Source organism: Athene cunicularia (genome assembly GCF_003259725.1).
Source record: "Athene cunicularia isolate RWA chromosome 11 unlocalized genomic scaffold, athCun1 chr11_part2, whole genome shotgun sequence".
NCBI lineage: Eukaryota > Metazoa > Chordata > Aves > Strigiformes > Strigidae > Athene > Athene cunicularia.
The window spans coordinates 27,598-50,480 of NW_020799114.1; the positions used below are offsets into that span (position 1 = coordinate 27,598).

General features: G+C 40.4%; 1 protein-coding gene across 6 annotated transcripts; it reads right to left on the reverse strand.

Annotated features, from left to right (window-relative positions):
• Positions 1 to 2,676: 2,676 nt before the first annotated feature.
• ADAT1 (adenosine deaminase, tRNA specific 1) lies at positions 2,677 to 22,877 on the reverse strand. 6 transcript variants are annotated; one of them, XM_026857030.1, is made up of 10 exons: positions 22,852 to 22,877; positions 22,333 to 22,524; positions 21,496 to 21,564; positions 19,850 to 19,904; positions 18,966 to 19,096; positions 16,948 to 17,566; positions 14,570 to 14,715; positions 12,119 to 12,218; positions 9,602 to 9,688; positions 2,677 to 3,282 (listed from the first exon to the last, which is right to left on the reverse strand). In XM_026857030.1, exons 2-10 carry the CDS (start codon positions 22,499 to 22,501, stop codon positions 3,150 to 3,152), a joined length of 1,509 nt encoding a protein of 502 aa, XP_026712831.1. In that variant the 5' UTR covers positions 22,502 to 22,524; positions 22,852 to 22,877; the 3' UTR covers positions 2,677 to 3,149. The 6 variants fall into 6 exon arrangements, with proteins under 6 accessions (XP_026712831.1, XP_026712832.1, XP_026712836.1 ...); XM_026857031.1 differs by lacking the exon at positions 22,852 to 22,877 and adding an exon at positions 22,034 to 22,168 and having other exon boundaries at positions 22,333 to 22,442; XM_026857035.1 differs by lacking the exons at positions 19,850 to 19,904; positions 22,852 to 22,877 and adding an exon at positions 22,034 to 22,168 and having other exon boundaries at positions 22,333 to 22,442.
• Positions 22,878 to 22,883: the final 6 nt, after the last annotated feature.

A 22,883-nucleotide genomic window follows, 5' to 3' on the forward strand; every position in this document is an offset into this window, starting at 1 on the left:
GGGGTAGGGAGTGCAGATTCTCCCATTCTCCCCCTCTTACTCTGCTCTTGTGACTGCAGTGCTGTGTCCAGTTCTGGAGTTGTCAGTACAGGAAAGACACAGACCTATACAACCATTCCAGAAGCCACAGGAATTATCAGGTGGCCGGAACACCTCTGCTGTGAGGACAGGCTGAGAGAGTTGGGGTGGTTTAGGTTGGAGAAGAGAAAGGTCTGGAGAGACCTTATATTGCAGCCTTTGAATACTTAAAGAGGGCTAATAAGAAAGATGTGGAAAGACTTTTTAATGGTTTTAAACTAAGGGTAGATTCAGACTAGATAAAAGGAAGAATGAGGGTGGTGAAACACTGAACAGGTTGCCCAGAGAGGCTTTCCATTTGGGAAAATTAAGGACCTATCTGGGTAATACAAGTATGCTCTGCAGAGCATTTTACACATGCCCTGGGAAACTTGGTGCCCTCTTATGCTCTGCTGCTCCCATGACCAATTGTTCGGTTGTCCCCATTAATGGTGAACTGCGGGCACTTTGCTCCACTCCCCCAGCTCTGCTCCCCTGTGGCAGGGTCTCTGCATTCTGCTGTCCTCCCTACACCTTGCCTATCTGTTTTTCAGTGTGCCAGCTATTCCAGTGCAAAGGAGTGATACAGGCTTGGAACACATCAACTGCTACCTCCCAGGAGCAATTCTTCCAGAGATCCAGTGACGATGAAAGTTTAGTTTGCTACCTCTTCCAAAGGCAGAGATTGTGTTCCCTCTTCTCTCCGTATTTTTCCCTTCTGATCTTTAGAGCAGTTTCTCGGTATTGCTTACAGCATTTCCTGACATTTTGGAATTAAACAGATGCAGCATTTTAATACTTATTTTCAATCCCAGAAATGCCTTCCAGTTGAGTACGAGATCCTGCAGGCTTAGCCCCTCAGCCTTTAAATGCTGCTCTGTTTTAGCTCCTTCCCTCTCTGAGTATTCACTGACTCACTCCAGGCTTAAATGTGTCCTCAACTCCATCCAAAAAAGTGAGGTTAATATCAGTGTTCAGCACCTCTAAAACTACATTTAAACCTGCAGAAAGCAGCTGTCTACAGTTCACAGGTATTTTACAAATGCACAGGACAATCTTATACCAGGAACAATCTCTTCTAACAGCCAGGCTGACATTTTAGGAGAGTTAAGAATTTACATCATATATATACTGCTCATCTGAAAACTAGTCTTGATGCCAAGACTACAGAACAACTAGTCTTATCTAACCCATTTTAACATTGCAGCTGGATAGGAAATGGAAACATTCCAGTCTGGTCAGCAGTTCACTACAGATCTTGTTGATTAACAATGGGAACCCAGGTACCTTAAGGTATAGTTTCTGTAAGATCTTAGGGAAAGACAAAAGTAAATTTCAGGAGCTTGGAAATTTTCTGGTTATCTCTTAAGTACACTACAGGATTCTACCCTTGGAATGCTATTTGCTCAGTTACAGTAACTGTTACCATTTCTCTTCAGCAATTCACCCCATAGCCCATCTGTAATGGCATCGGGCCATTTTTCATCCTCTGATGACTAATGCAAGTCACCATTATCCATAATCCCCTGCCCTCTACGAACACATTCAATGACTCATTCCCCCCCTCACCAATACAACTGGTCTTTCTGCATGTTAGTGCTGGATTTAAGATGACAGGCTTATACACACAGAACTCAAGTCCTCCATTACTTCTTCAGCAGGTAAGATGAGAACTACTCTTATTTGACAAGTCAACCCGAGTGTGAAGTAAAAGGATTTTCTGTAATCGGTTCTCAGACTGTAACATGGTATGTACTGTTCAGTCACATATGTAGCTCAGTAGGTTGACTGTAAAGGCTTTTTTGAGAACTGCTGTGCCCATTTTTCAAATCCAAAACTACAGTAAGATACCTAAGAACAGAAAACTCAAATCACTAAAGAATTCTTCTCAGTCATCCACTTCTTTCATCCTGCCATTGCCTTGTCCAAATATTTTATGAATTGTAGTTTACAACAGACATACAAAAGGGGAGTGTGCTCAGTAGCAGCTGCAGTCCTGAATTTGCTCAAAGAAAACAATAATCTGGGACAGAAAGTTTAAGGAGGATTACCCACTGCTTCCTCCCAGCTCACAATGTTGACCGTTTTGCCATGCAGATGTTACTTGGTAATAAAGTGTAAAGGCAAAGACCCAGGCCCCTCCAAAGCATCTCCACCTTTGCGAGGCTACTAATGAACACGTGCCAGGAAACAGTGACATAAATGGCTAAGGCATCCCTGCTTTTAAATAACCACATATCAAGGGGGAACAGGGGGATGGACAGTGCTCAAAACACTGAAAAATAGGTAAATGTTTGCCTAGAATTACACAGGAGTGACAGGTTTGAACTAGGTAATTCAGGAGGTTTCTTTCCTGCCCACAGAAGCAAAGCAGTTGAAGAGGTATCTGGCAAAGTCCTGAAATTGAGAATGATGCACGGGATATTATAAGTGGTATTATTTGACACGGCCTTCTCCTCAGCAGTCTTTTGCTTCTGCTTTGACTATATTTAGTATATAGAAGCTTATATGGAGGACATCCAGAAAAAAAAAAAGACGCTTTAACAGAACTAGTATTTCCATTAGAAGCAATGGGGCTGGAGACATGGAAAATTCTTCCAGGCACCAGACAAGGAGAGCCAAGAGTTATAAAAAAATATTACTTACCATACATTAGGGTTGTCCCAGCAACACAAAACCAACCATAACATTATGAAGAGTGAAAGAAAAAAGCAGCACTAAAATTTTACAATGGCAGGCTTTCTTCCATAGCACTGCTTCAATTGCAGGTGACGTTACTTCTATTGCAGTGGACTGTGCCTGACAGATCATACGCTCAGACAACAGAGGACAGCACATCACTGCTTCTTTCTTTTGGAGGCACATTGTTTCATGCAGCTCACAACTTTGAAGTTTACAATGATCATTTTCTGTATTTCAATAAAAAGGGGGCTTCAACTCAACCAAATTAAAGACTCTTAAACTGCTTTCCTTTTCACTCCTGTCTCCTTACAGCATATAAACTAGAGGACATCTTTTCCTGGCCCTTGAACCGCAGGCGTATCTGCTGTGCACCAGGGCTTATTGCTGGATTTGCACAACCGCATGTATTCTCATGTGAAGTGCAGGTATTCCTTGTCATTCTTGACCCAACCCGACAGGGCTTGGCTACGCAGCACTTTCCAAGCTTCTTGATAATTTAATGCAGCTTCCTTGTAGTCCCAGTAGGTTTCTAGAGTCCTCATCCTGACAGAAAAAGCACAACAGCGAAAACATTTCTATTACCCTACTGGATGTAGTATCACAAAATGAAAAAAAGCAGTCAAACATCTAAGAACACAATGATGCCCTGTGAGCTCTTTCAGCCTACTAAACAAAATTTTCTTGTGCTTCTTGGGAGACTTGGAGAGACCCAGGCCCTGAAGCTAGTGTGTCTAGATGTTGTCAGCAGTCTTACAAAAGGAAGCAAACCCACAACTCTTCTGCCATGCTTCATACACACTCTTCAGCAACAGAAGTGTCAGTGTTTGACTGTGTGACAATAGGTTACAGCAAACTTCATGATAGCAAAAAATGTTGAAGCAAAGCAGAAAAGGTGGCTAGAAACAGGTTCTTTGAATTGGGTGGAAGTAGCCTTGTTTGCAATAAGCATGGATACAACTGCTGACTGGAAGGGAAGGGGACAAGGACAAACAGGACAGTTTTTCTTCTCCAACACAAAATAATGAGGAAGAGTGAGACCAAGGCAAAAATATTTTTTTATCTTCTCCCTAAATCAAAAGGGAGTCAGCAGTTTCGGTGCTCTGTTCCCCTTCATCATGTCACACCAGCCCCCCACAATCTCAGCAGAACCACTGGTCACTTGGTTGAGTGCACTATACCATTGACTTTCAAAGTAAAGAAGTTCAGGTCTAGAGTATGTGAACACAAGTGCCTCAGACAATTTCATCAAGACTTTTTTTTCCTTTCCTTGCATGCTTTCCCAGCCTCTTGCATCTCCCTTTGCCAAACAGTCTGTCAGACACACGTGACACGTAATGTTTATACATTCAACCCAATATGAAGGGAAGATCGTAAGCAACATGACCTTCACCAAGAGGAAGAGACAGACTACTACAGGACCCCTAGTCTAAGAAGCCCGAGAACCACTGGACTAACTTCCAGAATGGGCTTTCATGCTCAAAGGCAGTACTGATCATCACCACCCCCCACCCCAAAAAACTCCCCAAAACATAACAGCAGACTATCAAAATCTGTATTTCAGGCATTCAGCATTCTGCTATAAATGGATTTCTAGAAGACTGTGACAGGCATAGCAAGCCATGAGATACTATCTATCCTGCAGACCTTAGGTTCAGAAAGTGCAGGAGTGAAGAACCTGTATGCCATTGCTGAACACGGGAGATATATACTCTCACAAATCTGCCTGCACTCTTGCCACAGCTAATCCATTTTGCTTTTTCTACCTCTTTCACATTAATCAAACTCTTTGAAACTAACCTCTGAGCTGCTCTGGAAAGTTCCATGGAAGGGCCCACTGCCACTCTCCTCCACCTGGCTGGTGGAACAGCCACAGAACCCCATTATCAGCGGTGGATCATGGTTTAGGAGAACCACTGAACAGGCAAAACACCAGCAACTATGTGCGTAGCAGCATTCAGGAAACAACACAGGTCCAAGAAGGGCCAAGGTCAGACCATCACAATCTGCTCCAAATCCCCAGCATAAGCAAGCTGTTCCTCTCCCAGGTACTCCACCATGTACCTCAGACATGGTACAAGCCACCTGCACCTTCTCCTCCACCTCAAAAACATTCTCTGGGGAGCAATATGCATGCTTATACTTGAGGACAATGACCAAATCATTCTTTGGGAAGAAACTCTCCTACACCAGCACACTTCTTGCACTTGAAGTACATTTGACATTTATTTATTCTGCTGGCAAATCAATGGCTCTTCAATTCACGTCTGACAGTCTGATTCGATTTAACCAAACACATATGGGATTCTTCTAACCTAGATTATTCCAAGAGACCTTTGTTTGGAAACTGTTACAGTAGACAGGGAAAGCACAGCTAGAACAAAAGCAGGATAGACAGTAAGGAGCAGCTCAGTGTTTCCACCCTACTACAGCAGCTAAAAGAGCACACGTGATTGCAACCTCTTGGGGTCTCATTCTCCAAGCAGACAACATCACTACAGGATTTAGCACTGGATGCAACAAATCTGCATTTTAAACAGCTTCCTCAGCTGCCAAAATCAGACTTATTTAGTTCATGCTCGTCTCCTGCATTAAGCATCTAAGAAATTCTCAGCATACGTACAGGAAAAATGCTTTCAAAATCAAAGTACATTACACCTGCCTAAAAACCTCACATGCTTTGACTGTGTCTCATCTTTGGTTGGGCCATTAAGGCTCTGAGCATTAGAAATGAAGAACCTGTGACATTTTTTGGCAGAAGTGAACACTAGCTTGCTGCCCCAGGCAAACTCCAGTATAATCGTACAATCTCCAGATTATCCAGGTCTGCCTGACTACACTCCTTTTATGTTTCCCTTTACTATTTCAATCTTGCCCCTACACTACTGTGTGAGACAGAGTGATTCTGATGGCTGGGTACCAGAGACATGAGAGGTGATCCACAAATTTCATTCTGAAAGGTATCACACTCTTGGAAAAAGCCACTGTTATGCTTGAAAACATTCACATGCTCAGCCACGTGCAAAGCTGAGCAGAAATGGGCTCACAAACAAGGCAGCCTGCAAAGAAAAGCAATACACTGCAGCAATACTTTCTTCTCAGCAAGAAACCTCACCTTTAAACCCAGTTTCAAATATTTACATTCAACCCATAAAGTGTTTTTGAGATTACAGACATAGTGCACATGAAAAATGTTGACATAAGTGCAAGTCATCAACCAAAACATTACTCATATACAAAAATTAATGAATCGCATCTAAGAGGGCAAAAGCTCACAGAACTTCAATATATAAAAATCTGTTGTGAGTCCATGGTGATACAAGGTCAGAAACCATGCTTTGCCTGATTCTACTAGTATCTTCTTCAATGCTTCAGATAAAATGAAGTCACTGCAGGCAAACTTTGTAATTGACACTGATTGTTAAGAAGATACAGAACAAAGAGTGAGCTAACTCAGTGAGTGAGTTCCACTCAAATACAAGTTTTAACAGCAATGTAAGGTTTTGCAGCATTTGGAAGACTGTTACTGCACTGCTGTGTCTAGCCTGGAAGACCAAATTTTCAAAACATTATTGAAGAATCAGCTTTGCGGCTTTTTCAAATGTCACCTGAGATGTGGAAAAAATTAATCACACTGAGGAAGAGACATAGAAGCTCAATAGACTAATTTAAAAAAAAAAAAAAAAAGAGATAAGTCTTGAGATAATTATGATGGGTAAGTATTTTCACGGGGCAGAAAATGATACTTAAGAAAAGGCTCTTCAATTGGGCAAAGACCTAACAAGCACCTATGTGTGATGTACAGTATAGAAAAGAATTTATTAGTTAGGTCAAAGGACCAAACTGTCCTGCAGGCCTGTACACAGTGGTAGGACCATCACAGAAATTTGGAAGGACTACAGAATGAGATTCCCTTGATAAAGCAGAAAGGGTGGGAGGCAAGAGACCAAAAAGCGGACTAGAAGAGGCAGGGCAGGAACTTAGGGGCAAAGTGGAAAGAGGAAACTGAGTGACAGCAGAGCACTAGAGTCAACCATTTGCAGGAGGAGATGACAAGATACATTCGAATGGGAAGAAAATACAAAACTGGGTAACAGTTAAATACAGAGGAGTTCAGAGGAAACAGTTTGAGAGTGTGGGATTTCTTATCTGAAGTCCACACAGATTCAGACCACAAGGAGGAAAGGAAGAAAAAGTAAGAAAACACATCAGAATACTGTGTAGAAAAGGGAGAAAAAGGAAGCAGCAATACAAAGACTTTTTTTACTTTGCTTTTTAAGTGAAGAGTAGGAAAAACAAAGACTTCAAAAGGAAAGCAACGGGAAGGGCTGACTCGTGAGCTAGCACCTCTACTGTATAAATAGTTTGTGCAGCCTAAAAATTATGCCACATCTGCAAATCAGCTGGACTTCACCGGGAGAAGCCCAGACAGAAAAATGGTAGAGGACAAAAATGTCAAAGGAAATTACAAAGCCACTGGAGTCCAGAAAAGCCCTGAGGTGAAGTGACTTTATGTAAGCAGCACATGATCAGCACAATGAGTCACCTACCCAACAATGCACCAGCTCACACTATTCTGAGGAAATTACCATGGCTAAACTAGTGAGGACAAACTCCCACCCAAAACAGGCTCATAATTTTGTATTTAAAACTGAATTAAGGAGAAAGCGTAAACTGTACTAGAATCAGTTGAAACCATTCCAGCAACAGCATGATTCACATTGACATCAGAACTTAAAAACAGTTGAGACACTTCTACAGACACAGAAGGTAACCTTTAATTGACAAAATTCAAAAGCAAGCAAGATCTAATAATTAGAGATCCAGGGTGTGGTTACTTCAGCTAAGTTCATTTTATCTAATGTCTTGGTACCATACCTCCTACATCCTTTATATGGGTTTTATTATCTGTTTTAGCTTACCATGAGCCAATTCAGCTTATTAGTCCAACAGAAAACACAGAAGACAAGGAAACTGTTTCTGCCACATCAGCTGGTTGAACTGGCTCACCATGAGGCTCGATAAGTGCTACTGATACAAGGGAGAAAACAGCAATCTACAGACAGTAGCAGCTGAGACTTCTGCAGGAGCATCCCCATCGGCAGATACAAGCAGTTAAATTAGCTCAACAGATGGTATAACTGCATCCCAGAGATGGTGAAATCATACCAGGCAATAAATCTAAAATAAAATAAACCCTTCAAGGCAATGGATTTGGAACCTTTTACATCTCTCAGAATCTCTTAGCTGAAGTGAGAGATAAGCTTCTGAATATACGAAACTGTGCCCTGCTGTATGGTAGCTACTCGGGCTATAATATCACCAGGTATGTAACGCCCGTAGTACAATGACAGACCAGATGATTACCACAAGACACTCCTGTCTGATAAATCAAATGTGTTTTGAATACTGTAAAAGAAACCTCCCAAGTATGGCTTCCTCAGACAAAAGCTTTCTGTTCTTTCCAGAAAGCCTTCATCTACGTAATGTATGCTTGCAGAAAGAGCCCTACACACTATCTCACCTTACTAACTCTCACTCCATCATACACTTAGATGAAAAAAGATTTTAGCCTAGACTTTTCTAAAAGAACTTTTCCTTCTTGTGAAACAAAGAAGTGGCATTTGAGAGAATTACTAAACACCAAGCAGGTATCAATAACCCCACAACAATTCTGGGATGGGAGGTTCAAACACCACCAAGGGTTGGTGTTCTCCAGGCAGCTGATGTAACAGCTCACATTTTCAAAAAAGACACTTCCTCCTCTGAAATGCTGGGGTTTCAACCCCAAGCCCCAAATTACAGTTGACATATGGGTGATTTCCACAGCCCTTCCCAAAGGGCTGGTGAGTTGACCTTTAAGCTTCCCTCCAGAGTGTGGCCAGCCCTGGGGGGAGAGCCATTAGGGAAGAGCCCCAGGTGTCCCCCATTAAGTAAACAAAGATCAGGTGTCCCATCTAGGGGATAAAAGATGGGACCACTTGCAGGCAAGGGCAGTGTCTGTCTGTGAGGAGGATGTACTTTGCAGAGTTCCCTGTTGGGGAAGAACCTCCTGCCTCCCTGGAACTGGGTTCCAGTCAGGTCTGACCTTTCTAAACGTGGGCTGTGTAGAGATTCACTATGTAGCTTCCTTGGCCTTATGTATCTGGCTTGTTGACTCGGTTGTCTCCCATCCCTTCTATGGGAGACTGCATTTCACCATTTATTCCACCCATTGTTGGTTGTGCGGTGTCATTGTTGGGGTCAGTGGGATTGATATTGATTATGTATAATCTGACTTGTTTGTACCCCCAGTGCTCACCCATGTACTGACCCTTTTGTATCAAATACAATTTGGTCATTGGTTCATCTTTATGCTAGGCCTGATAATTGGCAAAACATCCTCTCATCTCCCTCTTCATTCCTTCCCCAGCTGTCCACTGCCACTTTCAGACAAGATCACTTTAATTCAGAAAAAAACCCCAAACTGTAGTGTTTTCTGCCAAGACAGCAAGTTGAAGAGGGTTACAGAGGTGTCCAGCAGTCACCAGATCTAGTGCAAGAGAAGGGCGAAGCTCTACTGATCAGCAACAGAGGTTACCCTTTTGAAAAGCAGTAAGCCTTCAGAAGTGTGCTGCCACAAATTCTTACCTTAACTGCAAACAAATCACATGCAATTCTTCTGTCATTAATACATAAGATGCAATAGCTATTTCTCCAAGAAGGTGATTAAAAAGACCAAAAAGTACATGCTATATTTTTCAAGTATCAAATTTTAACAATTAACTTAAAGTGAGGTTCATGAGCAGATTCTGGCATCATCACAGTATTCTTGAATTTCATGAAGACAAATTCACTCTTCTACATATAATGAAAATGTCTTTACCTGAGAGTGTCTGGTAGATCCTCTTGTGAAATACTTGCCACCAGCTTTTGGAATGTATGAAAGAGTTCCACTTTACAAATCTTGGATCTGATGGGGGAAAAAAAAAATCAGAAATTCTGATGGAAAAAAGGAATCAGAAATGCACTTCCTCCTACAGATCACAGTGGTATATCCCAGCTGAACATTTTTGATAAAAAAATACATGATGTTCTCAAAGAATGTAAAAAGATCTCCACAACTTCTCCTACCCTATCCAAGCTGCCCACCTGCCTTTTCCCTTCGTTTAAAATGTTACATTGACAAAGAGCTGCGTTGCCCCCATGTCCCAGCCAGCACTCTGTCAGTCTGCAGAGAGAACATTTTAATACCCCCACACTGTTATCTGTGTGAGACTGCACCGCCATCGGCTCACAACTACAGCAAGCTTGAGCTAGAAGACTAGTCCCAGAACTGATCAAACAAGCACAGAAGGACTCCAAAGGCTTGTTCAAACCGGCAAGCTTTGTTATTATTCAGAATAAAAGAACCAGCAGAAATATCTGGAACAATGCTGTCCTTTTCACAAGGTGACAAGGACACATTCATCCACAGCTGCAGGGCAGTTAAATACAAAGAGGCTCATCCAAATAAAATGAGTCAAAGTTTGAAATGTCTTTTGAAGATACCATATGCATTGCTGTCAGCTTTAAGTCCTTCTCTTCCCCAAAAGAGAAGGCAACCAAAACTGTTTATAAAGCAAGGTTTGTTTTTGCAAGCCCCAACTAGTTTCTCCATTTAGTTAAATTCTCTTTATACACTTGTCTTCACAATGACTGATTCACTTCTCCAACATGGACAAGCTGATTCTCCAGAAGCATTGAAAAAAATATCAAAAAAATCTTCCTATTTGCTAGTAAGTTCTTTAAGAACCCCTAAAATGTCATCTTTGCGTTAATCTGTCAGAGGTTCATATTGTAGATTTTGGTGTTTTAGTTAATTAAGAATTAACAAAAGCACATACCAGCCATCTACCTACAAATTCCTTTTAGTCAGTCAGCTTTACCTTCCTTGCTATTTAGTGTTATCCAGCACACTGAGGAGGGAAAAACTCCCAAACACCATCCCCCACCATCACCCTGAGATTCCTTGAGGGAAAAAAAAAAAAAAACAAGAGTAGAAATACAAGTCCTGTTTATTATTAAACACCCCATCTAATAAGGTTATAAAATCCTTATTTTCACGATAGAAGTTCCTTTTGTGACTACCACATAAGTGTAAACAGTTTACTTATTCCTTAACACTGTTTTTAGTCTTGATTTCCTAAGGAAGCAAGGCCTTTGCAATCACACAGTCTTGTAGGTCCTCTCTAATAACTTTTGAATGTTTTAGTGAATTTTGGGCACATGTTAAAAAGAGAGGACGACCTCTCAACATTAAGTCCCTAAAGTTTTGTGCAAACTGGCAGCTAGCAGGTGGCTCTATTAGAGTTGATACACAAATGCTACATAACAAATTTTAGTCTACTAAGAAAAAGGGGTCAGTTGGTTGGTTTCATCTTTCACATGTCTTCTGGAATATGTTACACAACACTAAACTTCAGTCAAGTCAGGCCTAACTTTGAGAGGCTCAGAATGTGCAACTCACAGGCATGTGAACGAATTCTTCACAAGAATTGTCTAAGCTCTACTTATAATTTTATTCACTACTGTAAGGATTATCTTTTTCCTCCCAGAAAGCCTGGGAACCATTGATAAATCAGTAGTATAAGCAGTCAACAATCAAAACGTGACCCCAACACTCAAGCTGAGCTTCCACAGACCAGTGATGTTTGGTCACCTTACCTAAACTGAGGAAAGTATAGAAAGACTGAGAAATTTGTCTGCAGATGTTTACAAGTAATTCCTCTCAACCACAAGAAAAAAACATAACTGTTTCTTTAAACATACAGCTCTGACAGGTTATGATGTTTCTTAAAAAGAGCACAGTGTCAAGACAACTGAAAAGGTGACATGTTTTGTGTTCAGAATCTGCCACAAGCATTTCATAACATCTTCAAACTTCAAGGCAGAAAGTCGTATTTCAAAGCAACACTTCTAGCAATTGTACATGCAGGTCAGCTGGCCTGACTCTTACAGAAAAAGAGATCTGTAAAAAGGGGACCTGCAATGTATACATTTCTTTCACAGTCACCAACCCAAAAGATACAAAGCAAAGATTCTAACTTCACCAATAAGTTGTCTTTTAATAAAAATTAATCTCAGTCCCCCACCACTGTTACCTACAATGCTCTCTTTAATCAACAGTGACAAAAGAAGAAATAGGATAAATCTGTTATCACTCAACTCAAATTCTGTCATTCAAACTCCCTTCTCTCCCTTACACAGTGACTCTTCCCCTGCTCCCTACCTTCCCCCTTTTTCCCTACTCCCTACATTTCCTTCTGCTCTGACAATGCACTACACCCCACATGAGCTGACAGAGGCATGTATGCTAACAAGTCAAGATTACAGGCATCCAGATAGCACAACACTGTCACACCTGCTCTGATGGCTCCCAATGCTCTTCGTTGTCGTTCCCTGCCGGAAGCCATCTGAGGTGACATCCAGAGGTTGCTCAGGGACCGCACTCCAACTGATAGCTGTAGAAGAAAGGATTATGAACAAGGGAGGGGCTCTCATCTCAAAAGCAGAACTTAACAGACCCTGTCATTCTATGTGTTCACACGATACCATGCTGCTTCCCAAAATAATTCAAACTAAAAAGAGGACCACGGTTCTCTAGGGCCAGGATTCCAGTACCTAAAAGAACAGGTAAATTTTGTTTAATTAATAAAAATATACACACACACGTACACACAGAGAGCTTTCATCTTAATCAGGTCCTTCAAGAATCCCTGGCTCTAAATATTTGGCCTCCAGCTTTGTAATTCTCCCCTTTTTAGGGAGATTCTACTTTATTTTATGCATCCTGTCCGGACAAAGCATGAAGAAATTTTCAACTCAGATGGCTTATTTTCATACCATACTGTGAAATAACTCCCCCAAGCTACTTGCACCAGTCACTATGTTTTTCTTATTAATTTATTGTGTGCTATTTTTTTATGCTGTATTGTATACTCTAAATTCTTCTATGTTTGATAACTGACATACATCAAACATCTGTAGTCTTTACTTGAAAAAGGTTATTAGCTAGTAGTCAACAAAAAAATTAATTTATTGGAAAAGACAGCGAGTGCCAACGACCTTATCCTTTACCCTCATTCTGGTAACCTTATTACCATCTTAGACTGTAAATGTCTTAATGCTGAAACTCTGCATACCACACCTCATCGATTTTATAAATAACTAGCAAAGCATCAGTAGCATCTTAACAGAAACAAAACCGATCGACATGCCCAATCTGTCCCTCCACAGCCTAACAACAGTATCTTTAACTTCTGAGACAATTTTTGTTCCCAAGTTCTCCCATTTATCTGTGTTTCAAACAGGCAAAACACTTGCACATGCATTAACTCTAAAGACAAACTTCACAGCTTCCCTCCTTCATGATACCATCTTGTCATTCAAGATGCTCAAAACCTGCACATGATAAAGCATAGTATAGAGACTGGTAATGTTAATCACACTTGTATAATGATTCAACTCTGTACTGCAATTGCTGTACTCTAAGCGTAAGCTGTATGTGCATTGTGATTTAGGTACAATGCTGTATCATTCAAATTAAAATCCTGTGTAATGTCTAACAACATTAAATACATACAACTGGTATTAAACATTAAACCCTCCATGTGTGGAGTATCTAAAACCACCTGGTCAGAGGGTATCAGATTCTGACAAGCAGATTAAAATTTACTTAAAACCAAAAATGTTTTCTGTTCTTTCATTTCTTCATGGTTATCACAAACTACAAAATATTAAATGGGTGACATTTTTCTTTTTAAAAATACCAGTGGAAATGTTCCTAACAAGCATATTTCAATACTCAGTGTAACAGCCCCGAATTCATTCTGATTTTCAGCCCTTCAAGAAGAAAAATCAACCTGGCATAATTCATATATGCAAAAAAGCATGATAAAGCATCATTCATCTTTATTTAACAGGATGACCTGACTAACCGTGCAGAAAGGCAGGCATACACAGGAATTTAGTCACAGTCAGCTTCAGATCTTTTCTGCTAAGTGAATTGGCACCATTTTTCAATAATGGATTTTGTTTCCTATCAGAATCAGAATCTTTTCCCTCCTTGCACCTGTAAATAACTCTAATTTAATGAATCTGAATTCCATTAAGGAACTGTTTGTTTCCATTCTATTTTATCATCAACTCTATCGTAACAGAATAACTTCCAGTTAAGCCAGAAAAATATACAACAGCAGAAGGTAGGCATGTCCAAGTTTAAAGAAACCACTTAACCATACCGATAGCGTTAGTTCCATTGTTTTTTCCCCTCAAATAAGACCATGCTGCTAAATCACAACGTGACTTGCATATTCATTCATCACCATGACAAAAAATGCAATGTTCAAAACCTCCATCAATTAAACCTTTACACTATACTACTCTGTATTCTTTCTACATTCACAGATTTCTGGAGCCATTACAAACACAACTCAGCATGGCAAGTCTTCTGTTCATTACCAAGGAAAATACAAAACTAACTGAAAACAGAAGTCTCTTGACATTTTTGTTTTCTTATTGCCCTCAGAACTCCTGCTTTTGTGGGTTATTTTCTGACTTGGTTTAGATTATAAGTTCTTAGTGGCATCAACCAAGTATTTATTCAGTCTGAAAACTCCCTACAGGGAACTAGAGGCTGAGCTGAATATTATTAAGAATTAAGTTCTGGCCTGAAATTAATTTCTTGCTGTAAGTCACGCTTTGCCTCTAGCACTGGCAATGAATGATGTTCCATTCCAGGAAACCACCAAACCCACCTAATTTCTATTCAGACTTCTGTACACAGTTACACAACTAGCCCGAGTTAACTCACCTGCACTACAAGGAACAAGTTTTGTTTTGCTGTTAGTTTGAACTTCCTGAATTGCCTGACGGCTATGTTCAAACTGAAGATCCGATTGCAGCAGCTTAACCTCCTGAGTGAGAAAACCAGCTGGTAAAAATGAGATGTGCTGACACCTAAAGTAAACACGGAAAAATGCAAGTGATTTTAAGTTTGGTCTTACCAAACAAGCCGATTTTGTACAATTTCCCTTCATAATCTAAAATATGTTACTTTCACATTAAAACTGAATTGAACAGCAGAGAGACAAGGAGCTTTAGAGACATTTTTCCCTTAAAAAAAGTGTCTGTTAATAAAACAAAGCCACATAGTTTATTAAGACCTTGTCCATCCTAGAAAACGATGATGAATTGATTTCAAAATGGTCTAGTTAAAAGCTAGTGTAATTGATGAAGTATGCAGGATAAAAGCTGCAGTATACTGCTGCAATCACAATGAAAAATGATTACAGTCAACCATATTACATTAACAGTCGTTTTATGAACCTAAAGTTTCATAATCAAAGACTAGAAAGATACAAAATATACTTACAGTTCCATGCATCCTCTCATCTTTGTTACCTTAAATTACTGTTACACACTAAATGGGATTAGGAACATATGAAGAAGAAAAAACAGCCTGTTTAAACCACCATAATATTTACATAGAGAAGGAATGAATTAAGACTCTTCCAAACACATCTCTGAAGAGGCCAAAGTCTGCTCTTCAGAAGTCCGTGATTGTGAGCTTGCTTTTTACTCTCCTCACTCTCTCAGAATCCTGAACTCCAACACCTCACGGTCTCTGCAACTAAGGCCTCCTTTGACCTTCGTATCCCAATAAGCCCCTCACTGCTGGTGAGTATGAGGTCCAGCAGAGCACCTCTCCTCGTTGGCTCCTCCATCTCCCATTTAAATCATTCTGAAAGATGGATCAGGTTCAAAAATTCCACTTCTTTTTATAATGCAGAGCAGAGGGATGAAAAACAAGTATGCCAAAGCCAGAGCTGCCAGCCACAAACCTCATCCTTTACAGAAGCTGAAGGCCCGGACTCTCATAGCAGTATTCTGAAGTGCATCCTTCAAAATGCATGAAGACTACAAACAGTGGGCTTGCACTGCACGTGCAAATCAGTGTGAAGTGGTGGAGTAGACCAATGAGAGATACTTGCTTGTATGCAAGTGTGAAGTGTCCCAGATGCATGAAGTTTTGCTCAAAAAGAAATAAACTGGTAACACATAAAAACAAGAGTTGACAGGAAATCATGACTTTCCCATCTGGTTGCCAAACATCACTCATCTTTCTAAACCTAAATATACTCCACTATGCCACAGAAATGTCTGTGTTAGGTCTAGAACTCAGTTTCCATGGGCTGCACAGCACACCTGAAGGCACATGATACAGTCAAAAGTTTAGAATTGCAGTTTTCAAACACCTCTAGTGAGAATGGAACGACAATACAATTTTAACGTTTTACACAGGATTAACTTGAATGCATATGCAATAACCCAAATATTAACCCCCTGAAAAATTTTAAGTTTGGATCCAAGCTTAGGAAGACAGCAAAAAGTACACTGCTTTTAACACAATTCCCTTTGAAGCAAGTTTAAAATACTGCATCTTTTACTTGCTGGAAAGTAAGTCTGAAAGCTGTGTCTAAAATCAGAGGTGGTTTTAGAAGAACTAAGCTGATTTAAGGCTGTTTTAAAAGATTTGTAAGAACAACCAGAAAGACATCCTTTCCACAGTGCAAAAGTCCACCTATGCATTCATCTGGATTCATTTTAATCAGATTGTCTTTAGGATGGATGGATTCAGTTTTTAGGGCTTTTTAATTTAATTTTAGGAATGGTCCTGCAAGAAATAAAAGCTACTAAAACAATTCCATAAAAGGAAACTTACAGATACTCAGAATGACTTTGTGGAGTATGGATAACTGAATAAACCAAATCTTTCCTTGATCCTGTTAGAGGAAATGAAATCAGGAAGAGGGCAAGAAGGAAGTTCAACTTCACTACACTAAAAAACCTTCACTATGCTGAGTTTGTGTCCTTCCCGCTGCTTTTTCTGTTGGAAGGCTTTTAGAAAAACTCAAGCGGGTAACAGCTCATCACTGCTCCATGAAGGGACAACCAAGGGGATCCTGAATCTAATGGAAATTCTTTTATGAATCTTCAAGTCTGATCCACCAGCAGTAGTCACCTTTTCTCCATACTACATAGGGCTACTTTTTGAAAATGTGAATTTGCAGAAATTCACATTTTCTGCAAATTACTTTGGTCCAAAGTCCTGGTATTTGCGTAACATGTTGTCTTCTGTAACCCGTTGTCTCTACAGACGCCATCTGATTTCCAAAGGGGAGCACTTACCTTTCAATAATTGCTCTCCGCATAGCTTCTCGGCTATATGGACACTTGCCCACTATAACTGCCGACAGATACACTGGATACTGCAGGAAATGCATCAGAAGAGCTCCCTGACACCCCAGCACATTCCAGCGAGCCAGTTTATCACTGCAGGACATAGAGCGTGTTCTGTCCCCACGTCCTGGCTTCACTCGTAGCAATCCCACACAGTGATACCCCAGCCCAGGTACTCGGGCATCACCCAGCTCTCCGGGGACGCATTTTGCTCCAGTTCTGTGAACATCTACCACCTTCGGACTCCCTAAGCCAGTCTCCTGATTCGCTGTATGCATCTCTACAGAACATTCACAGCTCTTTGAGTCTGTGTCATCTTCTCGTTTCACAGATGCTTGCTGAACAGCCAGCTCTTCAGTGATTACAGAAAAATAATTATCATTATCAGTCTTCATTCTCTTGCTTGTATGTTTACTTGCCATTGTCTCCGATTTCCTTTTATCTTCTGGAGCAAAACAATCATGGTGAGTTCTACACTCTGCTGATTGTCCAGCTGCATCATCTCCAGTCACTGGCTTAGAAAGCTGGTTCTCTGGTTCACTAATTGGAATAATAGAAGCATCTCCACCTGAAACAAGAGAAACAACATCAAAATTGGCCAAAAGAGCATCTCTCACAACTGGAACACATCACACCAGTAATATTATGACTACTATTAGCTTTCACAGATTTTCACTCAGGAAAATTTAACTACAAGAACATTGCCCTGTACAACGATGTATCGAACTTTGTTCAAATTTGAGCCAAATATTGTTTAATTTCAAGTTTTGCATTCTACTTAAATAATCAAAAAAGCAATTTAAAACAAAAATTATTCAGCAAAAGGTGTCAAAGGCATTTGACAGACTACAAGCAGTGCTGAAGACTCACAGGAAAACGAGTCTGATCTAACCAAACAATACAGCCCTCCAAAATAATTAAATAACAACCTATTAAAAATATAATGGAAATTTTAATCTGTATCACTAAAAGAAGCTCAAAACCAAAATTCTGAAGCTCAGTTCAAAGCAAACAAAGCCTAACAGGCATGTGAAAAAAAGGCAATCAGGAAATCATCCTTGCTATTAAATTGGAATATGAAGATTCTATTCCCATGTTACATTAACAAAGAAAACCATCATAGCATATTCCAGCAATGCCATCAAAATCATGACTAAGCAACTAATTCACTATGTGAAGTACTGATGAGGCATATTTTGAGTGCTTAGACTTCTCCAAACTGGTAACATACTAGCAGTTGAAGAATACAACTAAGAGCGTGGCAACATTGCCATGTCCAATAACCTGGTAGACCAAGAGGTCATATTCCTACATTTTGCCAGTAGATCCTCATCTTTGTGGTGTTGGCTTTATAAAAACTCACAAAGAGTGTTTTCTATGACAAAACAAATGATTGCATTCTACTCTACAAGAAGTTTTCAGTTAGGGGTGGTAGTGTTTTTTGTGGGTGGGGTGGTTTTGGTTGTTTTTGGGGAGTTTGAGAGTTGGTTTGGGGAGAGAAGGGTCCTGTTTTGGTTTAGGTTTTTGTTCAGTTTGTGTTGGGGTTTTTTTTGTATGGTTTTTGTTGAGGTTTTTTTTTTAGAAACTCCGGTAAATGTCAATTTTTTATTGAAATTCAAATCCAAGGAGGTATATTTAAACCAAAGCAACCAGGAGATATGACGGGACCTCTGACAAGTATGTTAGTTTCTGGAAAAGAAAAATAGTAGCCATTGTTTAAAGTGAAGCATTCCAGTATGTAATGAGCAGTATAATCGATTTACTGACTTCTCATGAATCGCATCCAGTGAGATAAAACGCCAAATCTATCTGTGGAAGACCAGACAAGTACGTCTTGGGGCACATACTGATACTGTGAGTTACTGCCTCACTCTCACTCCAGACCAAAGAGACACCAAATTAAAACAAAGGGCAGAAAAGATTCTACAAGTGGAAGCCATGAAATTGATTTACTCCAGCATACTCACATGGGGTATGACTGGAGAAGAAAACAAATGAGATATTTGGTCTGAGTTTCCATTTCCCAGTTTCAGTTCCTGGAATAAAGATACTGCATTGCTGATGGACAGCTGCCAGCCACATCTGATGGAGAAGATACCTGTTAGGCAGAAAGTTTTCAAGAAACATTTACTTCCATTTTTGAAGCACAGGAAAACAAAAAACTAGATGCCCACTAGGGCCTGGCCTGTCCTAATGAAGTCTATGAGGAGCTAATCAGTTATGCTTCTGCAGACAGATGGGATCCAACCAACTCCATAAACACAAATGCATCACTGGAACCTTAGAAACTGACCTCAAAGGCTTGGATTCAGCGGAGCTATCTCCTCCAGTTGTGTATCTAAGGTCCCCTCCTCCCACTCTGTATTTTCGCCAGCACTGCAACTCACCCAATTCTGTGAGAGCCAGTCTAGTGGCATCAAACTGCAAGAACTATAACCCTTAACATGGCATTATTATTCTCCTGGCTCCTTGAACCAGCCTATCCCCCATATGAACAAGAGGACTGGTGTGTGGGAAACAGCAAAAAGGCTACCCGTGACAGCTAGTCATCAGACATACACTGACATCACCTGAAATCAGACCCTACTTCTTCATACCAAGGTTCTACAAGAATGAGGCAGAAACAAGCTTTGGTGAAAGGACCTTACTACCACCTAGAGGTGTAAACATTAAGTTAAACTGCTAACAAAGGGAAAAAAAATGTTGCCTACATAGAAATAATACTGTCTCTCATTACGTTCTCATCCCTGAAGGTGAAATATCTGGCTATTTCAGCTACAGGTGACACCCATTTGTAACACAACCAACCTCAAGTGGCACTGAGTTAACAGCAGTGAACTTCATGCCTCACCTCTGGAAGCTTCTCTTGGCCACAATTTCAGCATGACTGTCATTCAGAACATCTCCTAAAGCAGCAACCAAATGAGAAAGCAAACAGAATTTGACAGACAATGGTTCTTCAGATTTGTTAGCATTTGAAGGTTTAACATTGGTATTAGGATACTGCAAGATATTTAAGCTTCCAGTCACTACGAAAGGAGGTCAGTAGCCTACACAAATGAGAGATAAAAGTCTCCACAGCAAGTCAGACTTGTTTAAATACCAAATTTTAACTCATGCTATCTGAAATCCTTTGAGTTGAATACTGGCTTCCTTCAAAACCTTACTGATGTTTGTTCTTAATAGTAAAGCTTGGTATTCTCAGATTAAGCATAATACCCAGAAAATTTCAAGTGTTTGTTAAGCTTTTGGTTGAAGTTTCTTGTTGCACTATGTACCACAAATTATTTTTCTTGTAAGTAATTGATATTTCTTAGGTTTACACACTTCATCTTCAAACTTCTTGCAGTGTCTGCCTATTGCAGTATCTAAAGGAACAGGATCTGCAGATTAGTTTTTATTTCAGTAAAAAAAGGTCCTCTTTAACAGTTCTAAAAGTTTGAAGTTTAAAAGACAACGATTAACATGACCTACCAACCAAGTTAATTTAAAAATAAATTAATGTTATCGTAAGAGGAAAATATTTTCTAAACTTAACATCACTGAAGACAAACAACAGAGAGAGGAACTAGCTTTACTTTTTTCCAGTCAAATTTCTACTTTGACTCTTTAATACCTAGATTGTAACTAGTATGGCAGGTTAATCACAATTTTCCTAAATCAATCAGAAAAACGTCAGTACTAATACTCTTCTAAGATTGCTAAGTCACAAGAAACATCCACAAAAACCTAAGACGCAAAATTTAGCTGCTTCTCTTTTGCTCCACTAATTTTATTCTTCAACAAAGGATGTTATACAGAACATGAAACAGCCTAAAACTGATGAAAAACTGTTTCTCCTATTTTGCTCTACTCTTCCTCTGGTCTAAAGAAGATGGAAAGCCCTGTACCTACATGTTGACAAACATTTTTCCTCCTTAATCACTTTTCAGCATTCAGATACATTCTGAATAAAAAAAAAAAATGTGACGCGCAGAGCGAGGAAAGTCCTGCAATATATGGTAAGAAATGGTGGTGGCTGTGAAAAGTCACGTGTCTATCCCATACATTTATTGTACAAACACTTAAAACTACCTAGTTGCAAAATATAAAGGGAGAAAGTCTGTTAGTATTTTTTTTCTGCTGACACCCCTACCCTAACACAGGGGTGGTATCTTTTGCATCAGACTACAATAAAACTAGACTGTAGCAGGTGACTGAAGCACAATTATTTTGCTTGGTTTGTTTTGCTTTTAGTTATGAAGTCCTTGGGTATGCAGGCTCAGGGCTAAAACTACAGATTTTCACATATAAAAAGTTTATTGGCCTATAAGGAGCAAGTGCAGCAAACTTTCAGAGCAGCCATTCTAGCTGCCTAAACCCTTCTCTTCTTGGCAAGGTGAGGTCTGCTTTACACTTCTAGCTTCAATCCAGAAGTTGGAGCTCAATGCCCTGGGCATTAATTCATCAGCAAGAAAGAAGGTAGCTTAGTCTGTTCATGGATTTTACACCACTTACCAGTTTTTCTCATTTTGTTTTGGCCAATACATTTTGTTCCAGTTCCCATAGCAACAACTTCCTTTGTCACTGAAAAAAGAAACATTAACTGAACCAACAATCGACAGAAGCACTGCTCTCATACAGTCATTCTGGTAAGACAATACACAGAACTTTGTGTAGAAGGGAAGGTATAAGGAGGCAAGCCATGCGATGTTCCAGACAGGAGGCAGTATCAGCTAGAGAAATGAACACAGCAGGCAGAAGCACTAGTGCTAGGAAAAGTCTGTGATCCCACAGCAGGAGTGCTAATACAGGTTTGATATTCTATGCAACACAGTGGAATCTGGCACAGGATTCCTCATCACATAGGAAAGAAGCATGGGACACAATCTGCATGACAACACAGAAATGCCAGTAAGGGAAAAGAAGATGATGGTGAACTAACACAAATGCACAATACAACACCACAGTCTGTTAAAGGAGAGCAAACACAGTCTGTAAAAGGAGAGCAAACGGAGACCCTTCCAGTATTCTTTCAAATAGTAGCCAAACCCACTTTTGCAAGGGTTTAGATTAGGAATTCAGGTCCTGCATAGATTTTTGCTACGTATTGAACAGCCAAATGAAGCTTTCATCTTCTTGGTTACATATGAACAGCATTTCACTATAACCATCTCTTTCCAAACAGAACCTGTAAAAACTTTTACAATCACAAAGAGTAAAGGATTTGGGTGGAGACATAAGAGATGGCAAAGGGTGTATTTTTTTTCAAATGTATATTGGGAAAAAAAAAAGTAATCAACGACTGCCACCTCTTCTCCCTCTCCTCCCACCCCAACCCCAACTCATTCTTACCCTGCAGATTCCCCGGACTATCAAGAACCTCTCTTTGAGTTGCAGACTCCACTTTGACAACAGCTGCCAGTGAAGTCCATTCCCTGTTTGGATCTGGTTTCCCCTGCTTAGGGAGTCTGGTCCTATAATGCAGGTAACAAAGCTCAGCAATTTCATCAGCTGACCACATGGCTCCTGATGCAAGCACAGGTTCTAAAGAGAATTGGATTCCACTGATCACAACACTGATTTACACCCCCATCTCTTCAAACCCTACCACCGCCTTCTGCACGGCACCTTCCTGCAGTGGGTTCCAACATCCAAGGCCTGGCTGCACCACCCCTTTCAGGATTATTTATATGAAACAATCGTACGAGATAAAAAACTTTTTCCCCAAACCGCCAGCAATAAAAATCAACAACAGAACGCTTATGGTGCTGCGGCGGGTGAGACTGCGGGGTTCCCAAGGATCCCACTGTGCAGTTCCGCGTCCCACCATGCCCGCCCGTTCCCCACACCACGCCCGAGGCAGCGCCGCACCCTGCCGAGGCCTCCAGGCCTCCACCCCGCCC